We start from the raw sequence: 21,644 nt of genomic DNA, 5'->3' as shown, positions 1-21,644 counted from the left end.
TTGTAATCTCGTGTGATTAGTGGATTAAATCCTTAGGTGAGGTAAATCACTCCAAGGGGGTGGACTGGAGTAGTTTAGTTAACAACGAACCAGGATAAAAATCATTGTGCAAATTGTTTTTATCTTAAGAGTTTTAAAGCTACACTTATTAAAACCCCCCCTTTCTAAGTGTTTTTCTATCCTTCAATTGGCATCAGAGCGCCGGTTCTAGGTGCAAGCACCACTACGCCAAAATTGTTATTTTGTAGCGCATAATTTAATAGCACTTTTAAAAAAAGTGCTATTAAAAAATAAAAAATATATTTATAATAGCACTTTATTTTCGGGCGCTATTATAAAATGCTGACTATATGATTTTAATAGCACTTTGTGAGAAAACGCTATTATTAAAGTTTATTAAGATAGCACTTTCTTGTAAAACACTTTTAATATTCTTCAGTATAATAGCGCTCTCTTTAAAACGCTACTAATATTCCTTAACTTTTTTTTTTGTCAATTTTTTTCTTCATTAAAGAGCACTTTATATGAAACGCTATAATTTAGCATCCCAATGTTAGCATTTTTTACTAAACGCTACATTAAAGTTAATAAAATAAAAAATTAAAAAGGGTATCTTTTTTGTTTTGGCGCATAACATTGGGAAAAAATTTCATGTTGCCTCCAAATCTCCAAACTCTTCCGCTGAACTTTCCATCTTTCCTCCAAAAACCTTATCTCCAAACCTTCTCTCTCACACTGACGAATCGATTTCTCTTTTCTGCCACGCCGTCAAACCCTAGTCACGCCGTCAAACCCTAGTCCCACACTCTTCTCCAATCGTCAAACCCAGCCACACACTCCATCGTTTCACCACCAAAAAGAGGATTAAACTACCTGAGACGGTGCCGGAGTGGAAGTCTTCGTCGGAATCTTCGAAGGTAGGTTGCTATTTCTTCTTTATTTTGAGCTTTTTTTCACTTGCAATCGGAAGTTTAGAAAGATATAGATGTTTTATTTGTGCGATTTCTTTCATTTGTGCGAAGGAACTGTTTTATTCTTGTGTGTGTTCAAGTTCTGTTTCATTTGATTCTAATGGCTTGTGTTTATGATCATTATTTTCAATGTTGTGTGCTGTGTTGTTGTTACATTGAGAGTTGAACATCTTAACCATTGCCATTGTTTTGCTTGTTGCTGTTTGATTAAGAATCATGTTTTATTAATTCTTGAAAACTTATCAGTAATGGAAACAGCCATTGTGGTAAAATAATTAAGGATTGTCTTCTCTTTTTAATCTAAATAGATTATAGCTGATTGTTCTTTTATTGTAGTCTTATTTGGGTTTATGAACTTTGGTTTTTCATATAAAAGTCATGGCTGTTCTAGTTGTCCTGTGCATGGTTCCTCTATCACTCAATTATTTTTTGTTTAATTTGAACTCTAGTTCTCTCTTCTGGTAGAGCAGAGCTTAAGATACCAAAAGGAAAACAGGTGGATCCTTTTCTTTTCTTACCATTTTCTTTTCTTTGACCTCAGGCTTATGAGACAGTTGTTGGATCCTCTTAAACATATCCATTAAGCTTCAGTGCTCGGTATGTATGTTCTTTTTATAACTAATGTGCATATTGATTTTGTTTGTGTATTGATTAATGAGTACTTTATTAAACCTTGATTATCATTAATGGGTACTTTACCAACACATGAGTGGCTGCATACCTGTTCTATAGACATGTGTTATGACCTGAAAAAATAGTAAAAGCAAGTAATGTTGTGTAAGAAAAAGCATGAGAAGATGAGACTCTGTTTTTTGAAATATGTTTTCTATACCAGTGCAGTGTAAGAAAAAATATGAAAAAATGACAGGTTTTAGATGCTTTATCTTTTTTTTTTCTCTTGATGGATTGCTTTTGGTTTTCTTATATGCATGATGTTGATATAAGTTTTTTATTTTCACTTTTGCACTATGGCTTATGAGTTACAGTATCTATACCTTTTTGACTTATGGTCCCATTCCTATGGTATTTGACTTTTAATCCCACTGCTAGGAGCATGACACTAATTGATCAAACTAGAAGCATGCATGCTGAGAGGATAACTTAATTAGTTAATCATGTAAACAGCTTATTCTAGCTCCTTGTTAAAACATTTCATTTATAACTTCTATGGATCAAAAATGCTTCCTAGACCTGTAGTGGCATGCTTGTTGACAAGAGCTAGAGTATTACTGGTTACATAATAAACTTTGCGAACCTTATTTTGTAGCGATTTAATTTTCTTATCACTTTTGACTTGAAACCCATCAAGGCAAGTATATTCATTTGTGAGGGCTGAACTTAACCATGTATTAAGGTCCCCCATTTGGGTGCCAAATGTGCTTCTGCTAAGCCTTCTGAGCACATTCAGTGACCTATGAAGATCGTCAATGGCATCCGCAAAAGTTTCAATACAATCTAAAAGTGCAACTTTATTTCTTCCTCTTAAATGCTCGCGCCTCTTGAAGCTTGACAGATAAGCTTGAACATTCTTAGCCTCTCCGATTGTAACCGACACCCCTGCCCTCGTCCACTTACCAGGGCTTCGTCCAGCACTGTTTGAGAACGGTGCTAGTGAGCGCATACAAAGGTTTTGATACTTAGTTACTATGCAAGCTTCTCTGACATTGTCTGTTCCTCTTGCATATCCTCACCCATGGAAGACGTTACCAATCATTTCCCGTAAAGAGAGTTAAGAAGTCTACTATGATATGGACTATGTTGGCCACTAAATTTCCATATAATTAAAGGAATGTGAGAATAAACGGATAAAGATCTAACTACATTTAAGATGCATTGCTGTTTTCTTTCAACTGCCCTATTTGGTTGGAGATTTTTCAACACAATATTATTCGTGTATATGCCCTTTAAAGATAGGAGACCAAACATGGCAAGTTTGATAACATTATCTTTACAATGTATGAAAGAAAATTGTTTTCAAAGGGTTTGTAAACTTGTAACTGAAACAAAGATTATCAGGAACTTGTAAACTTTTAACAGCATCCTTTCTTATTGAGTGATCTTGAGCAAAGAAAAGTTAGTTTTTTAATTTATTTTTAAACACGCAACACTGTTATTGAATTTTTTAAATAAAATATTTGTAGATAGTCATAGCCTTCTCCGACTTTAGACATTAGTCTATCCAATTTATCAAGAAAACATGAGTTTAAGACTTACTCTAGAGAAGAAAAAAAGAAGTGAAACTCTTTGACATGGGTACTACCGACTTTTCAATTAATAAATGTAATAGGCCTATAAGTTCCATTCATCATCATGTGATTATGAGGCCATACCTCCAACATGATACCAAAGTAGTTTCCTAGCCAACCTTAATTTAATTAAAATAGGCCAACCGAATAGTTAACAAGTTGAACTTGAAGCAAGATGAAACAAAGTAGTAGTTTGGCACTTATCAGTATAAAAATAGAATGGAAAAGATAGGAGTGACCTTTAGAGTTCTTATAGTTGAATTAGTGAAATGTATGACTAGTATTGAGAATGGTAGATTCTTTCAAACTTTCAAAGCTAACTGTTACTGCCATGTCTTACTTTACTGCACCTTTTTAGGTAGGTTTATATATATATATATATATATATATATATATATATATATATATATATATATATATATATATATATATATATATGAGTGTGCGCGCTTAACATATGTGTGATGTTGGTATTTATATATATAACATGATCAAATTGGTGGGCTGATAGTAGTAGTAAAATACTAACCTTTATACAAATGTTATGTATACTTGTTAAAAATTGAGTTATACAAAATATTTTTATTTTTCCGAAAATTGCCTTGATCAGATTTTATTATTATTTTAAAATCAAACTAAATTTATTTTAATTGCATATATAAATTTTAATAGTTATCTATTTTGTTATTAATTAGATTGCTGATTGGAATTTAATATTAATTTAGATTTGATTTGTTTATATATATATATATATATATATATATATATATATATATATATATATATATATATATATATATATATATATATATATATATATATATATATATATATCCTTATAGGACTAAGACCTTGAAATTGGGTATATAATTCGTAGGTAGAACCCAATTTGGTTGTTAGAACCAGTTGTTAACTAGTTATGTATGTTACTTGTTAGGAAATATGGATCGGAAATGGATGTCTGCCAATCGAGCGTCAAAAGAATACGAAGACTGGGTTCAAGAGTTTGTTGGATTTGCTATCGCTCATGCCGTAGACACTAGTAAAATCATATGCCCTTGCTTAGAATGTTGTTATACGGATGTCAGTGCAAATGTTTTGGAAGATCACTTAATATGTAATGGAATTGACAAAAGTTATACATGTTGGATAATGCACGGGGAAAAGAATACCAAGTCAACAATGAGGAGCAGTGGGAGAGATACATCAAATGATTTTGAAAAAGATACGAATACTGAGTTTGATAGAGTTGAAGATTTTGTGAATGTAATTGAAGAAGATCTTCGTGATTGTCCTCAAATGTTTGAGAGACTAGTAAGTGATGCAGAGACTCCATTGTACGAAGGATGTACTAAATTTACAAGATTGTCTACGGTCTTAAAATTGTATAACTTAAAAGCACGCCATGGATGGTCTGATAGGAGTTTCACAGACTTGTTGACTTTGTTAAGTGAGATTTTGCCTAAGAATAATGTGCTCCCTAGTCGAACCTATGAGGCTAAACGATTATTATGTTCTATTGGCATGAGTTATGAGAAGATACATGCTTGTCCAAATGATTGCATCTTATTTCGTAATGAGTATGCATCATTAAATATGTGACCTAAATGTAATGCCCCACGATATAAGAAGAAAGAAACAGCTCCAGCCAAAATGCTATGGTATTTTTCGATAATACCAAGATTTAGGCGCATGTATCGTAATGAGGAAGATGCAAAGAACTTAACATGGCATGCAAATGAAAGGGTTGTTGATGGAATGCTCCGACATCCTGCAGATTCTCCTCAATGGGCATAAATTGATCATGATTACCCAGATTTTGGGCAGGAAGAAAGAAACCTACGTCTCGCATTGTCTACTGACGGAATAAACCCTCATGGTATTCAGAGTAGTAAAATTACTTCTTGGCCAGTGATTTTGTTGATTTATAACCTACCTCCATGGCTATGCATGAAGCGCAAGTACACGATGTTGACTATGTTAATTTCAGGGCCTAAGCAACCAGGAAATGATATAGACATATACTTGGCTCCATTGATTGAAGATTTGAAGCATATGTGGGAGACAGGTGTAGAGGTATATGATGAGTATAAAAAGGAATCCTTCAAATTGAGGGCTATGTTATTTGGAACAATCAATGATTTTCCCGCATATGGAAATCTATCAGGTTACAGTGTCAAAGGACAGCTTGCATGCCCCGTATGTGAAGATAATACACATTCAATACGGTTGGATCACTGTATGAAAAATGTATTTCTTGGACACCGTAGATTCTTAAATACCAACCATCGTTTTCGAAAATTGAGAAAAGCATTTAATGGTAAATCAGAAGAAAAAAGAGCTCCTTTGCCTTTGACGGGTGATCAATTATACCAAAAGGTAAAGCTTTTGAGCACTAATTTTGGAAAGCCTTTTTCAAGTGAACTTGTCACGGGAGGATGGAAAAAAAAGTCAATTTTCTTTGAATTGCCATATTGGAAGTCGTTGTATGTTAGACATTTTCTCGATGTGATGCATATTGAAAAAAATGTTTTTGAAAGTGTCGTTGGTACATTACTCAATCTTCCAGGAAAGTCAAAGGATGGCCTGAAGGCAAGGTTAGACCTGCAAAGTATGGGAATAAGAAATGAATTGCAGCCAGTTAAGAGGGAGGGTAAGCGTACATTTCTACCTCCAGCAGCTCATACTCTGTCAAGAAAAGAGAAAAAGATCTTGTGTAAGGTTCTTCATAACATTAAAGTTCCAGATGGCTACTCATCAAACATTAAGAGTGTGGTATCTATGAAAGATCTCAAATTGAAGGGTTTAAAGTCTCATGATTGTCATGTTTTAATGGAGAACTTTCTTCCAGTAGCTATACGTTCCATTTTACCTGAAAATGTGCGATGGACCATAACTAAACTTTGTTTTTTCTTCAAAGCCATTTGTAGCAAAGTTATTGACCCTGAGAAGTTGCCGATATTACAAAAGGAAATTGTTGTCACATTATGTGAACTTGAGATATATTTTCCACCCTCATTTTTTGACATAATGGTTCATCTAACCGTCCATCTTATCATGGAAACACAATATTGTGGACCGGCTTATATGAGGTGGATGTACCCGATTGAGCGTTACATGAAGATAATAAAAGGGTATGTGAAGAATCGAAGTCGACCAGAGGGTTGTATTGTTGAACGATATTTTGTTGAAGAAGCTATTGAGTTTGGTAATGAATACCTCTCTAATGTTGAGTCCATAGGGCTTCCAATGTCACGACACTCTGGAAAAACAACAGGGGAAGGGATTGGTGCAAGTAAACTAGTGACCATGTCAGACATCGAATTGGAACAAGCACATTTGTATGTATTACACAATGCTGATGAGGTTGAGCCATATGTTGAAAAGCACAAGGAAATCCTTCAAAGTTTGAACCCTAACAGGAGTGAAAATTGGTTAACAAGAGAGCATAATCAAAGTTTCATATCATGGCTAAAAGAACATATTTTTTCAGAAATTGCCAAAAATCCTTATTCAATTTCAGAAAGATTGAGATGGTTAGCAAATGGTCCTAATTCAAATGTTCTATCGTACTCTGGTTATATAATTAATAAGTATACATTTTATACCAAAGAACATGATCACCAAAGCACTATGCAAAATAGCGGTGTCACACTCATAGCTGAATCTGTGCATATCTCAAGTTCCAAAGACAGAAATCCTGCATTTTCCAAATTGTCATATTTTGGGGTCATTGAACGTATTTGGGAGTTGGATTACTCATGCTTTCAAGTTCCCATGTTTGGTTGCAAGTGGGTTGACAACAACAATGGCCTTCAAGTTGACCCTGGGTTCATGAAGGTCGATCTTAATAAAGTGGGTTATAAAGACGAGCCTTTTATTTTAGCATCACAAGCTCACCAAGTATTCTATGTCACTGATCCCGCCGATGAAAAGTGGTCTATTGTGTTTCTAAGTAACAAAATAAATGATCACCACACTCAAAGTATAGACGTTGAGGATGATCCTTTCTTTAATACATCGCAATCCCTTGAGGATGAATCAATTATAGATGATACTCTTTATATGAGAAACGATCACAATGATGGGATTTGGATCAATCCATCATTTTATGTAACTAGAAAAAACAAAAGTAGGAATCCAATTACAAGGAAGAGGAAAAGGAAGTCATGATCTTGTATGGTTTATTAATCTAAGTGTCATCCCATGTTTTTGTCGCATCGCTTGAAAATTGTCTTAAATGTAAATGAATGAAATGTTGTTTAAGAAGCATACTTTATGTTTTATGTTACTGACATTTGTAGTATTTGTCAATAGTTTTTGTTGTTTTATATTGGATGACTATTGTATCTCCTTTATTGAATGAAACAATGTAAGCACAGCCACAAATCTAATATTTTTACACTTTTTACAGGTTAAATATGGTTGCTTCTAATGATGAAAGTGGATCGTCTAGTTCAAAAACAGTTGGTAAACGTGGTGTGACCCGATTGCAAACAATTCACAAAGCCAAAAGCAATGGAAAGAGGATTGAGGTAAAATAGAAAGAGTTTTGTGAGACCGTTGATTCTTTTAGAATATTCGTGAGATTGTTGATACTTTATCTGCACTTTAACTTTGTTATAGGTTCAATGGAATGCAAGGGGTCAACCAATCAAGCATAATAGCAAGAGTTTTGCTAGTTATATTGGTATCACAGTTCGTCGGTTAGTTCCAATTAGTTTGGACAGTTGGAGTGCAAAAAAAAATAAAGAGGCTATAGGGGTTTATAAGCAAAACATTTGGGATGAAATTGAAGTAACACACTAACTCAAACTTGTTGTAAAATTTTAATTCCGTAAATCTATCTTTTTGGATGTTTAAATAAATTGAACCGTGTTTAATAAATTGAACTATTTGCCGAAAGCTTTTGTAATTGGCGAAGAACATCGTGCATTTATATATAAATAAGCTGGAAAGTTGCACAGGGCATTCAGGACAAAAATGGCAAAGTCCTATCTAAGAGATAGTAATGGTGGTTTTGTTAAACATCGACCCGCGAAATATTCTTACTGTATAAAACAAGAGGATTGGGATAAATTTGTAGCTCAACGTATGACTGAAAAGTTTCAGGTAATATAGTTTGTCATTCTTTATCTCTATCCATTATGCATACAAATTTTCATACCGATGTTAACACTTTGCTATATGATATGAAAGTTAAGTCTGAACTGTTGAGAGACCATAAAGAAATGTCTTTATTGGTTAAACATATCAATTATTACAGGTGGATGTTTTTTACCGGATGATTCTTTATTCTTTTTCATCACTACTGCCACTACTCGTTCTGTTTTTGAAAAGCAGTGTCATTTACGTTAAATTAAATGGTGGATTTGACTCTTCCAATGTGGGAAATATGAGATACTAGTTTGAGTTGTCTTCTAAATATCTTCAAGTTTTATTATTAAAAGGCTAAGCTTTTCCTTCATGTTCTTATATAGAAGTTACTGCTGATGTTTAATAAATGTGATAGAAACAACTAAGTTATACAAACCTCATTTTTATTTGACAAATATGACTAGTGTACATCTCATTGATCACAGTCAATCAATGAAAAAATTGTTATTGTAATTAAAAAACGACACTAGTTTATTTTTTCCTTATGAAGACCAAGTGTACCTTTTAAATATTCCGTTAAAGAACCAAGAATATCATGGTTGTATTATTATTTGTATTACAGGAACTTTAAATAATTTGTATTATATGTTATGAATTTATCTAGTATACAATACATCTTTTATTCATATCTCTTTGGTTTAAATAATGCAGAAAGTGAGTCGTGAAAATCGAGAAAGAGCGTCGAATCCTCAACATCCCTATAGAAAGTCACGTCTAGGGTGTGCTCGTCTTGAAGCTGATATGGTAATTATGTGTATAAAATTAGTGTACAAGATTATAAATTATTTTTTTAATTGCTATGTTAATTTGTCAAAATGTATATATAGGTAGAAGAGTCGGGAGTTGATGAGATAAATCGTTCTCAAGTGTGGAAAGCTGCCCGCGTCAATAAGGATGGGGTGATTGATAATGAGAATGTTCAAAGAGTTGTGGATCAATGTGTAAGTCGAATGTTAATATTTATTGAATGTACTAAATATATAAGTGGTCGATAATTGAAGTTTTATATGAGTTGATGTGTCCCATTTAATTTCCAGACTTCATTATTTTGTTTTGCATCAATTTCATGTCTTTTATATTTATCGATGTCAGGAGAAGTTAACAGAAGCTCTGACAGAAGAAGAGAGACAAGACATTGGTCCTACGGACATATTATTTGAGGCTCTAAATCTCCCAAACTATTCTGGGCGTGTTAGGAGTTACGGTTTTGGGGTATGTTCTAAGGACATATTTCCACGCCAAATTCGCCCCACACAAATGGACTTTCAAAAATTGTATGGCTTTTGCAACACACTCAAAAGTAGATTGGAGGTGCTAGAGAGAGAGAGAAGTTGGAGAGAGATAAGTTGGATAGAGAAAAGATAGAGAGGCAAAAAACTGAAGAAGTGGTTGAGAAAGAACAACCTGAAAAAGTGGCACAGAGCTTGCAACAACTTGAAAAAGTGGAAGAAAGTCAACAACTTGAAAAAGTGGCAGAAAGACAACAATCTCAACAAGTGTCAAAGAACTTGAAGCAGCGTGAAAAAGGGACACAAAGGCAAGAACCAAGTGATAAAGGTTCTTGCAACCCTGGATCATTTGGAAATATTCCCGAGGTAAATGATTTCTTTAAATAATTTGTATTATATGTTACGAAGTTATCTGGTAAATGATTTCATTATGAATTGATCACATTTCATACATACCTTACAAGTTCATATTGAGAACCTTTGAAAACCTTACTTGGAAATTTAGTTACTTGGTAAACACATAATGTTTGTGTTTTCTGCTTGTTTTTGAATAAATTACTATTGTGAACAGATGTTTAATCACCCATGAAATGGAAGGAATGAGTCTTGTTGTTATATTTAGTGAATGGAAGAGCATTCTATGATATATGACCAGCCTTAGTTAAATTCAATGAGAGGCTGAAGGTAAGCTTAAGGTGTCAAAAAATTATGTTAGAAAGATTAAGTTAAGCTCGAGTTAGATTGAAAATTTAGAATGAAACAGTTTGTAACTTATGGTAGTAGAGTTGACATCCAACTATTACACGTGTATTTATTAACATGTATGTACATTATATTAAAAGAGTGCAAATGTAGTGAAGCTATGCTGGTATTCGTACTATGAATTTCTATTATAAATGTTATGTTAGGTATGGTAAGATTGGCTTAAGTAGTTAAGGATGTGAACAGTGATGCTAGGATGCAATTTCTAAGCATTATCTTAAAAGATGTTATGTTCATATTGAGAAAAGAATTGAGGAAAGAGCTTACAGTTTCTCAATGATGGTTAATCTGTTTTATTAATGTTTAGAATTCATATATGTTTGTTTTGTAAATAAATATATTAATGTTTTTATTCATATCTCTTTGGTTTAGGGTCTCTTTCCTGTTAATATATATTTATCATCGCCGAGTCGGTGTTTGGTTGCTCGTGACAAACTATATAACACCAAAGGTAACACAGTGCAGGGCATGACGTTACCACCTGGATATGTCAAGGTTAATATCGAAGTTGCTATTGTGCCAAATGCTCCGTTGCCGATATCTGTTGATGGTGGAGATGTATCGATGGTTTGTCATGGAATAGGAACAATTGTGCCATGGCCAATGAAACTTCTTGAATTTGTTGCTGAATGTGAAAAGGTAAATTACCTATTATCAACTTGCTTGGTCGCAATTTTGTTTTATTATTTTATCACTAACCTTAATTAATACAACTTTTTAGAATCCTGATCAATCCCAAAACAAAGCTAAGAATACCCAACGAAGTGTTGATTCTGTTTCATCACCTAACAAAAGCAACAAAAAATCCAAAATTGAAGAGTCTCCTAGAGTTGGCGGTTCAACCGGTCTTGTAAATTTACCTTTACTTGATATGTATGTGAAAAAAATGATGAGGGTTGGATCTTTAGTTCAAATAAAAATGGAGGAAAGTATATTTGGTTAGGAGTTTTTAGAGCATCTACGTGTAGAGAATATAAAAGAGATTCTTGATCACAACTGGTTAAGTGCCTCTACTATCACTGTATTTGCCAGGTACATATATTATTACAAATGTTCTCTAATCTGACAAATATATTAATATCAATTGTTGACAAATATATTAATACCAATTGTTGTCGTTCATTTCTAGGTATTTGTATGACAAGTTTATTAGTCCAAATGGATTAATAAATAAGTTCTCCTTCATATCCCCACATGTATCACGGGAGGATAATATAGGAAATGCTGTAGCAAAAATACTCTTGAAAGATGAGGAGTACTTCAAGGATAAGATGATTCTTGCACCTTGCAATCTAGGGTGAGAATTCTATTCAAAATGTTATTAAATTTACGAGAACAAACTATATATTCAATGTAAATTTTTATTGCAATATTCAAATGTTGGGTACATGAAACATTGGGTGTTACTTGTCATCAATCTCGATGCTGAGGTGATATATTACATGGACCCGTTGAATGGTGAGCCAACAAAACATCAAAATTTAAAAACCAAGTTTGAGAAGTGAGTATAGACTCTTTTAATTTAACATTTATATAATTATTCTTAGTTATAATAATTACTTATTTGAAGTTAATTTCATTTTGTCAGTGTGTTGCAAATTTATCGTGCTAATAGTAGTTCTAAAGTGCCTAAAGTCTCCAAGTCAAAGAAAATTTCATGGTCAAAAATTCGGGTATGTCCAAATTAATGTTATTTTTAAACAACTATGTAGAGTAAAAGTAATATATGAAATGTTTTTTTTTTGCAGTGTCCCCGTCAAATTAATAGCATTGACTGTGGATATTTTGTGATGCGATTTATGAAAGAGGTCATCATGGAAAATGAAATTATGATCCCCGTAAATGTATGTGATTTTAGTTGTTATTAATTTGTAAATTAATGTGATTAAATTCTAATGAAACTATTGATGTTTTTATATTGAAGTATTTTGATGACCACAAATGTCGTACCTACTCTAACGATAAGTTAACTGAGGTCAAGGAGGATTAGGCTACCTATATGGTGGATGATGTGTTCGGTGAGTTTTTTAAAGCATACAATTAATATTTCCTAAAATATTTACAGAATGTTACGGAAGATAAGTATAGAGTGTTGTATTCAAATGTGAGATTTACAGTAACATGTTGAAATATAACTTACTTATTTCCTGCATTATCCTTATCAATTTTAATATTACTGTCATTCCAAGAAGTGAAATATTATATCTCCTTTTATGCATGACAAGGGCAGTTATATTGTTGGCATAATACATGACATACACACATTTGATACCTCACTGAGTTTATATTTTCATGATAAGGTTGTAATACATGTCATACATACATTTGACATTAAACTTTATATTGTTATTTATAATATATATTTAGGTTTTGGTTTGTTGATTATTGCACAAAACATAATTAATATTCTTTCTATGATACAGGAAAACAAGAAGCAATTATTTTGCCTAGCTAGAAAAGTGATTCGATGTCTGGGTTCGGAAGTGCTTTGGTTCGCGAAGTGATTACTACTTGATGTTGTTTTGTTGTCATTTCTTGATTTTTTAGATGTTTTTTCTCTAGTGTAGAATATATGCTGTACTTTTTTTTTTGGAATTTAGTTTGATGCACTTGGACCAAATTAATTACTTGTGGCAAAAGTTTTAGCTTAATTTCATTGAGATCAATGTTGAATCTGGTTTGTTATATCATTTATCACTATTATGTAGTGTAGATTGATCTATATACATAGATACAATTCCTTCCATATTTTTTAATTAATTATATGGCAATGGTAGATATGGTTTCACAAATTTGTTCTTGAATAAGTGGTTATATTTTATTTTCATATATTTTAGTTGATTAATTATTTTTTAATGCATTCTTATGTCATAAAATGCAAATGTCATATAAATAGACCAAAAGAATGATTTTATAAAAAAAAAAGTTGTGCTAGAATAGCGCTTTTTATATAAAGTGCTATTAATGAGACATGCTATAATAGCACTTTTATGGAAAAGCGCTATCCAAATTGTGCCTTATAATAGCAGTTTGTCTGGAAGTGCTATCAAAATCAAAGCAGAAGACAAATTATAAAGCGCTAAATGTCTATTTTTGTAGCGCTTTTGAAAGAATGCTATTAAATACTGATACTATAATAGCGCTTTTAAGAAAACGCTATTAATTACCGTTACTATAATAGCGCTTTTAAAACGCTATTAAAAAGAAATATTTATAATATCGCCGTGGTCAGTAGCGCTTTTAAGCGCTATTAAAAACAAAAAAAAACGCTATTAAATAGCTTTTTTGTAGTAGTGCACTTAACCGTGTTAGAAAATATTCAGGAAGAGAAAAACACAAAGTTTAGATGGCTGGTGAAGATCTAACACCTACATCTACATCTGCCTCTGCTGAGCAACATAATGGAAATGGTAACAATGGTTATACTACACCACCAGTACTCGATGGTGAAAACTTTGAATATTGGAAAGATAAACTTGAAAGTTACTTTCTTGGTCTAGATGGTGACTTATGGGATCTTCTGGTGGATGGTTACAAACATCCAGTGAAAGCTAGAGGAGTAAAGCTAACAGGACAAGAAATGAGTGATGATCAAAAGAAAGAATTCAAAAATCATCACAAGTGTGGGACTGTTTTGCTGAATGCTATTTGTCATGCTGAATATGAGAAGATATCTAACAGGGAAACTGCCTATGACATATATGAATCATTGAAAATGACTCATGAGGGAAATGCCCAAGTCAAGGAGACTAAAGCTCTTGCCTTGATCCAGAAATATAAAGCTTTCAAGATGGAGGATGATGAAAACATTGAGAAGATGTTCTCAAGATTTCAAATGCTAACTGATGGGCTAAGAGTTCTTGACAAGGGATACACAAAGGCTGATCATGTCAAGAAGATCATCAGAAGCTTGCCACGAAGATGGGGTCCTATGGTGACTGCTTTCAAAATTGCCAAGAATCTGAATGAAGTCTCTCTTGAAGAATTGATCAGTGCTCTGAGGAGTCACGAAATTGAGCTGGATGCTAATGAACCTCAGAAGAAAGGTAAGTCTATTGCATTAAAATCTAATTATAAAAAATGCACTAACGCTTTTCAGGCTGAAGAAGAAGATTCTGAAGAATCAGAATCAGAATCAGAAGATGAATCGTCCATGATCTCCAAAGGGTAAACCAACTCTGGAAGAGCAAGCTTAGGAAGTTCAAGAACTTCAAAAGTTCTAAGAAGCCTGAACATGGAGAATCTTCTAGAAGCAGAAGATCTGACAAGAAGAAGGTCACATGCTATGGATGCAATGAGCCTGGTCATTACAAGAATGAGTGTCCAAAACTTCAGAAGGAGAATCCCAAGAAGAAGTTTCATAAGAAGAAAGGTCTTATGGCAACATGGGATGATTCAGATTCAGAACCAGAATCAGACTCTGAAGGCGAGCAGGCAAACATTGCACTGATGGCCACAGTTGATGATGGATCAGAATCTACATTAGAATCAGATTCTGAAGAGGTATTTTCTGAACTATCTAGAGAAGAGTTAGTTTCCAGTTTAATAGAACTTCTGGAACTCAAGGCTCATCTTAGTATCAAATACAAAAAGCTGAAAAAGCTATTTGATTCTGAAACTAAGAAGCTGGAAGTGGAAAATTCTGAACTGAAGGAAAAAGTTTTAAAATTATCCAAAGATATTGGATCTCCTTCTGACTCAGAAAAATCCATTCCTAGTCTCAACCATATTCTGAAAGAATATGACTCGAGCTTTAGAAAGTTCTTATCTAGAGGTATTGGCAGAAGTCATCTTACTTCTATGATATGTGGTGTTTCTGGAAACAAAAGGATTGGCGTTGGCTATGAGGGTGATACCCCACACAAATTTGAACCTGTAGATGATATGAAAATCACATACAAGCCATTGTATGATCAGTTCAAGTTTGGCCACTCACATGATATTAGGCTCACTTCACATGCCAAAAGCTTTCATGTTACACACACTAAGAAGCATGTGACACAACCTAGAAAATATCATGCTGCTAAACCTAAGGAATATCATGCTGTTCCTCCTATTGTTTATTATGCTAAACCCAAGTTCAATAAGAACTTGAGGAAAACTAACAAAAAAGGACCCAAGAAGTTGTGGGTACCTAAGGAGAAGATAATTTATGTTGCAGATATCCTTTGCAGCAAAGAAGACAAAGAAAAGCATGTCATGGTACCTGGACTCTGGGTGCTCGCGACACATGACGGGAAGAAGGTCTATGTTCCAAGACTTGGTGCTTAAATCTGCTGGAGAAGTTAAGTTTTGAGGAGATCAGAAGGGCAAGATAATTGGCTCAGGAACCATATGTTCTGGTAACTCTCCTTCTATAACTAATGTTCTTCTGGTAGATGGATTAACTCATAACTTGTTGTCCATAAGTCAATTAAGTGACAATGGTTATGACATAATCTTTAATCAAAAGTCTTGCAAGGCTGTAAGTCCGAAAGATGGCTCAATCCTATTTACAAGCAAGAGAAAGAATAACATTTATAAGACTGATCTTCAAGATCTTAAGAATTAGAAGGTAACTTGTCTTATGTCTGTTTCCGAAGAGCAATGGGTCTGGCACAGAAGATTAGGACATGCTAGTTTGAGAAAGATTTCTCAGATTAACAAACTAAATCTGGTCAGTGGACTCCCTAATCTGACATACAAATCAGATGCTCTTTGCGAAGCATGTCAGAAGGGCAAGTTCTCCAAACCTGCATTCAAGTCTAAGAATGTTGTTTCTTCCTCTAGGCCGCTAGAACTTCTGCACATTGATCTGTTTGGCCCACTCAAAACAGCATCTGTCAGAGGGAAGAAATATGGATTAGTCATCGTAGATGATTATAGCCGCTAAACATGGGTAAAGTTCTTAAAACACAGGATGAGTCTCATTCAGTGTTCTTTGAATTCTGCACTCAGATTCAATCTGAGAAGGAGTGTAAAATCATAAAGGTCAGAAGTGATCATGGTGGTGAATTTGAGAACAGGTTCTTTGAGGAGTTCTTCAAAGAAAATGGTATTGCCCATGATTTCTCTTGTCCTAGAACTCCACAGCAAAATGGAGTTGTAGAATGAAAGAATAGGACTCTACAAGAAATGGCCAGAACCATGATCAATGAAACCAATATGGCTAAGCATTTCTGGGCAGAAGCAATAAATACTGCATGTTATGTTCAGAATAGAATCTCTATAAGACCTATTCTAAATAAGACTCCTTATGAATTGTGGAAGAACAGAAAGCCCAACATTTCATATTTTCATCCTTTTGGATGTGTTTGTTTCATTCTGAATACTAAAGATCATCTTGGTAAGTTTGATTCTAAGGCACAAAAGTGTTTCCTTCTTGAATATTCTGAACGCTCTAAAGGCTACAGAGTATACAATACTGAAACATTGGTTGTAGAAGAATCAATCAATATCAGATTTGATGATAAGCTTGGTCTTGAAAAGCCAAAGCAGTTTGAGAATTTTGCAGATATAGATATCTCAATCTCAGAAGCTGAAGAACCAAGAAGCAAAGGTTCAGAAGCTGAAAATCTCAGAAGCAAAGGATCAGAAGATCAAGTTGCTGCATCTTTAGAGAATCTCAGAATTTCTGAAGAGCCAACAGTCAGAATATCTTCTAGACTCACCTCTGCTCATTCAGAAGATGTCATTCTGGCAAAGAAATATGATCCTATCAAAACCAGATCTTTTCTAAAGAATGGTAGTCAGAACAATTGATCAGAATCAGAAGATGAGAAGTTCTATCTTTCATCAGAAGCAAATTCTGTAACAGCTGTCATCAAGTGTTTTCTGATGGTGAACACGTGTTCACACGATAGGTAAAAACGTGCGTGAAACTGATGGGACGCCGCCCTGGGTAATTTTGTAAATCATTTCAAATATCACGTTCTCTCACCTAACGTCACTCATCATTTAATGCATTTGATTTCAATTGATTATGTAACTGTTCATTCTCATAAATTAATTGCATTCTTTTTCAAATCCGCCCCTATATATTCATTTCAAATCATAACGTTTATCTTTTTCGCTCTCATTCTCCCTCTTCTTGCATGCATTTCTGCAACCTGTTTGCCCTCTTTTCTTACCCTAAACACAAAAACAAGAAGAAACCCAGTAATCTCAGTAGTGCTTTAATGGCTGCTTCGCCGTCTCAAAACGTTGGTTCCTCTATTCCTCTAAATCTTCAAGAAGAAGAACAACAAATTGTTCCAGTTATCTCTTGCTCCATTCCCAGAAATGAGTTAGAAGTAATATGTGAATTAACGGTGGACTTTGATAGTCTTGAAAAACACGAGTTCCATCTAAAAGAGGATATGTTGTTTCAAGGATGGACTTCTCTGTTCTCTGAGTTCTGTAGATCTGTATACCCAGAACTAGTAAAGGAATTTTGGGTGCATGCTGTAGTTGCCCCTAAATCAATCTTATCGTTTGTTCATGGAAGGTTTGTTGTTGTTACTGAGAACATCCTAAGAATGATGTTTGACCTAAGAAATCTTGAAGGTGTCTTTGAATCTGATCAGAGAACAGATTGGGATGCCGTTCTGACTGTTCTATACCCAGATGTAAAGAAAATAAAGCGTGTCAAAGACATGAAGGATCTCTACAAAATCTGGACCAAGATTCTTCTAGGGTGTTTCTATCACAGAAAATCAACCCATTCCGCAGATTTTGTCAACAAAGAGCAGCAATATATTCTGTACTGCATTGCCACTTAGAAGAAGGTTGATATTTATCTACATAATTTTCAATCATATGTGGAATGCTGTAAGGGACTCCAGAAATGCCTTCAGAACGAAGAAAGGTAATATTATTCCTTTTGGAAGAATAATAACCAATCTTCTGATTCATACCAAGATTGTTGAAGACTTGGAAGCTCAAGGAGTTATCAAGGATCCTGTTACTAATACAGGAAGCTGCTTGAATGCTCACACCTTGAGAAAGATGAATCTCATTCAAGCTGTTAGAGTCAATCCTCAACCTCTCCCAGGAGCAAGAAGCAGAAGAAATCCTGTTCTTGCTGAGTTTGAATCATTTTTCAGATGTGAGCTACCAGAAATTAGGAGTAAATATCTTAACTCTCTCAAGGAAGATAAAGCCAAAGATGTCCCTGCTAAAGTTAGTCGGAAGAAAGCCTCCACTTCCAAGACTGCAGTTTCAGAAGTTGCTTCAGAGTCTGCTCAAGAAGTTGTGGTTAACAAAGAAAGAAGGACAAAGCGTAAGTTTGGTCGTCCTTCTGTCACCCAGGAAAAGGAAACTCAAGAAGAAGCTGCTGCAGTAGTTGATGAGAATGCTGCTGAAAGAGAAGTTATTGCTGAAGAAAATCAGGATGTATCAGTTGAAAATGAAAATACTGATCAAGAAGGTGCTGAGAGGAAGAAGAAGAAGAAGAGAAAGTTGAAGAAAAATAAGAATGTAGAAGATGGAAATGAAGTAGAAAAAAAGAAGAAAAAGAAAAGAAAATTAATAATAGTAGATTCGGATGAAGAAGAAGAGATTCCAGAAGCTGTGAATCAGCAAGAAGAAGAAAATCAAGAAGGAGTAACTCAAGAAGTTGAAGATCAAGAAGCTGTGGATGGAGAGAAAGAAAGACTGGAAAATGCCAAAAGAAGAGAAATTTCTGTTGGGAAGGCAAAGACTGTGTATGAGAAGAAGAAGAAGTAGAAAATACTTGAAGCTGAATTTGAAGCTCTTCAGAAGATGTCCAAAGGTATACATATTTCTGAACCTGTCTCTGTATCTGTTTTACATTCAGAATTTGTACCAACAGAAGTTCCAGTTAACCCTCAACCAGAAATTCTACCAGAAACAGCCCCAACTGAATCACCTCAACTCACCCATGTTCTCACACCTCCTTCTCCCCAAACAACAGTTCTCATTCCTCCCTCTCCACCCACAACCAACATTGCTTCTGACCATCCCCTTGAAACCCTCATTCTTGAATTCCAACCCCTTCAAACCCGCCTTCCTCCTCACTCAAATATCTCCACTTCTCAACCTCCTCCTCATGCTAACTATGAACCCATTCCTTATCCCTCACAAAATAATCCCTCCATCTCTGACCTTCCAGATTCTGCATCACATGAGCAATTGCTTCGTGATTGCAACTACACACCCAAGCCTCGTCCTAAACCTGAGTTAGTGGTGTTAGACAGATTTAGAGACTTTGAAGGCAGCACATCATGCCAGGATGGATGATGTTGAACTCAGGAATCTATGGAGGATGTTCAGAACACAGATGAACTATGAGTTCTGGAAGCTTCAGTAGATATGTGAAGCAGAAGCTCCTGGTCATCTTGGAATTCTGAGATCCTAAGAAGAGTTCTGGCACAGTCCCCTTGGAGGCAGGTATTGTTTTGAAGAGAAAGCTTTTGTTGATGAACTGGCAGAAGCTTCAGAAGCTGAACAAGAAGCACACTCTTGGGAGATTGTTGTGTGGAAGCCTAAGTTTTCTGTTCTGACTGAAGATTCCCAATGGCTATTCCATTGGCTTAGGGCGAATTCTTCTAAGCAGGCTCCTACCATGGCTATTCCTGAGGGTGTCTATCATCCAGTCGATGCTGCTCCCATTCCTCCAAAGAATCTGGCTGAGATTCTTCAAGCCCTGGAGAATGGATTTTCTGATCTTCCTACTCCAGAATATGATGAAGATGCTTCTATGGAAGAAGATGATGCTGAGAAACAAGATGCTGAGAATCAATCTTCTGAGAAAAGTCATGCTCCGGAAACTCAAGAAGATGTTCTTACCTTGGATGCTTCTGTTGGACATGCTATTCCACTGAATGCTGGTGGTGAAACTTCTGGTGAATCCTCTCGTCTGGAGAATACTTTGGAGGCTCTTCAACAGAATCAAGCTGTCCTTGCTTCTCGCCTGGATAAGCATGATGAAGCACATGAAGAGTTCAGAGACTTCATGAAGAAGCAAAATGAAAGCATTGCTGGGATTCATGACATGCTGGCCAAGATTGTGTCTAAGCTAGGCTAGTCGTAGTCTTTGAGTCTTAGTTGTCTCTTGTTCTTGGATCTGTCTTCTTGCATTGTTTCTTGTGTCTTCGGATAATTTTCTGATGAAATCAATGAATATTATCTTCTTTTCTCTCATATTGTTTGTTTTTCATCTTGAATCTTTTTATGCTTTTTGATGTTATGACAAAAAGGGGGAGAAAATGTGATAAATGATCTGATTTATATTATCAGTTGCTGGGAGTAAGTCTCCACATTTCTAACAGAATTTGCAAGTTCTATGTCTTTGAGTTTTTTTCAGGATTGAAGACATTCTAAAAAGCTCAACATGAGAAGCAATTACATGGGGAAAAGCAATTCTATATAGAAACATGCTCATGGAACTTGAAGCAAGCTGAGTGCTGTGAAGCTTCATGATCAGAAGAAAGAAGGAAGAATGTTCTGATATTCTCGTGGCCGAATATGCTATAACACATTCTTATCCCTTATATGTTCTGATACATTTTTTTATGTGTTCTGGTACAATTTGTTTTGTGCTCTGACACATACTATATGCTCTGATACATATTTTGTGTTCTGATTCATTCATGCTCTGACTTTTGTCGTTTAGATTGTTCTGAAACATTTCAGGATGTAAAGATGCTCTGATGATGCTCTGGTACATTCAACAATGTTCTGATACAATCTAGCATGCAATGATTGAAGAAGAAATTCAAAGCTCTGAAGCTGTCCTATGGAAGCAAGAAGCAGAAGCTCTAAATGTTCTAAAGTTCTAAGATTATGTGAACGTCTCAACTGAAATAAAAAATACTCATGGGAGTCTTTTATTTATAAATTTCTTCTAGTATTTATTTCAGGGGGAGATTATTTATCTCAGAGGGAGATTGTTAATCTCAGGGGGAGACATATTCACACACTATGTTTATATGCTTATTCTATAACTGTGTAATTGTCTTTAGCCGTCTGATATTCTGATTGCAAATTCATATCATTTATATATGTTTTGTCATCATCAAAAAGGGGGAGATTGTTAGAACAAGATTTGTTCTGATCAATATTCTTAGTTTTGATGATAACAATGTATATGAATTTTGCTTGAGATAATGTGGTACTCTAATCCTATGCAATTTCCATTTCAGGAAATATATAAAGAGTATGCACAAATTCAGCGCAAGAAGCACTGACTCAGAAGGTTCAAGTATGCAACATTAGAACATGCTCTCGCAAGACATCAGAAGATGGTCAAGCAGAATCAGAACATGGTCTATTGAAGCATCTGAAGAACTTGAGATCAG

The 21,644-nt window shown here is 34.7% G+C and overlaps 3 protein-coding genes and 1 long non-coding RNA gene across 4 annotated transcripts; 3 read left to right on the top strand and 1 right to left on the bottom strand.

The window, feature by feature from the left end:
- The first annotated feature begins 585 nt into the window (after positions 1 to 585).
- Positions 586 to 6,458, top strand: LOC131658540 (uncharacterized). The gene is made up of 4 exons (XM_058927823.1): positions 586 to 917; positions 1,513 to 1,568; positions 4,155 to 6,420; positions 6,452 to 6,458. Exons 3-4 carry the CDS (start codon positions 5,168 to 5,170, stop codon positions 6,456 to 6,458), a joined length of 1,260 nt encoding a protein of 419 aa, XP_058783806.1. The 5' UTR covers positions 586 to 917; positions 1,513 to 1,568; positions 4,155 to 5,167.
- LOC131658541 (pectinesterase inhibitor 6-like) lies at positions 2,137 to 3,550 on the bottom strand. The gene is made up of 2 exons (XM_058927824.1): positions 3,526 to 3,550; positions 2,137 to 2,657 (listed from the first exon to the last, which is right to left on the bottom strand). The coding sequence occupies exons 1-2, from the start codon at positions 3,548 to 3,550 to the stop codon at positions 2,137 to 2,139; spliced, it is 546 nt and encodes a 181-aa protein (XP_058783807.1).
- LOC131662152 (uncharacterized) lies at positions 6,418 to 8,014 on the top strand. Its single transcript, XM_058931856.1, has 3 exons — positions 6,418 to 7,459; positions 7,632 to 7,752; positions 7,844 to 8,014. Exon 1 carries the CDS (start codon positions 6,467 to 6,469, stop codon positions 7,388 to 7,390), a length of 924 nt encoding a protein of 307 aa, XP_058787839.1. The 5' UTR covers positions 6,418 to 6,466; the 3' UTR covers positions 7,391 to 7,459; positions 7,632 to 7,752; positions 7,844 to 8,014.
- Positions 8,015 to 8,123: 109 nt separating this feature from the next.
- On the top strand, positions 8,124 to 13,138 carry LOC131662154 (uncharacterized). Its single transcript, XR_009301404.1, has 11 exons — positions 8,124 to 8,329; positions 9,026 to 9,118; positions 9,202 to 9,315; positions 9,467 to 9,969; positions 10,738 to 11,004; positions 11,087 to 11,397; positions 11,495 to 11,866; positions 11,954 to 12,038; positions 12,114 to 12,209; positions 12,290 to 12,383; positions 12,789 to 13,138. It is a non-coding gene; the product is annotated as an uncharacterized LOC131662154 (long non-coding RNA).
- The last annotated feature ends 8,506 nt before the right edge of the window (positions 13,139 to 21,644 follow it).

Source organism: Vicia villosa, linkage group LG3, assembly GCF_029867415.1.
Source record: "Vicia villosa cultivar HV-30 ecotype Madison, WI linkage group LG3, Vvil1.0, whole genome shotgun sequence".
Classification (NCBI taxonomy): domain Eukaryota; kingdom Viridiplantae; phylum Streptophyta; class Magnoliopsida; order Fabales; family Fabaceae; genus Vicia; species Vicia villosa.
This window is presented reverse-complemented; position numbering and strand designations above follow the sequence as displayed.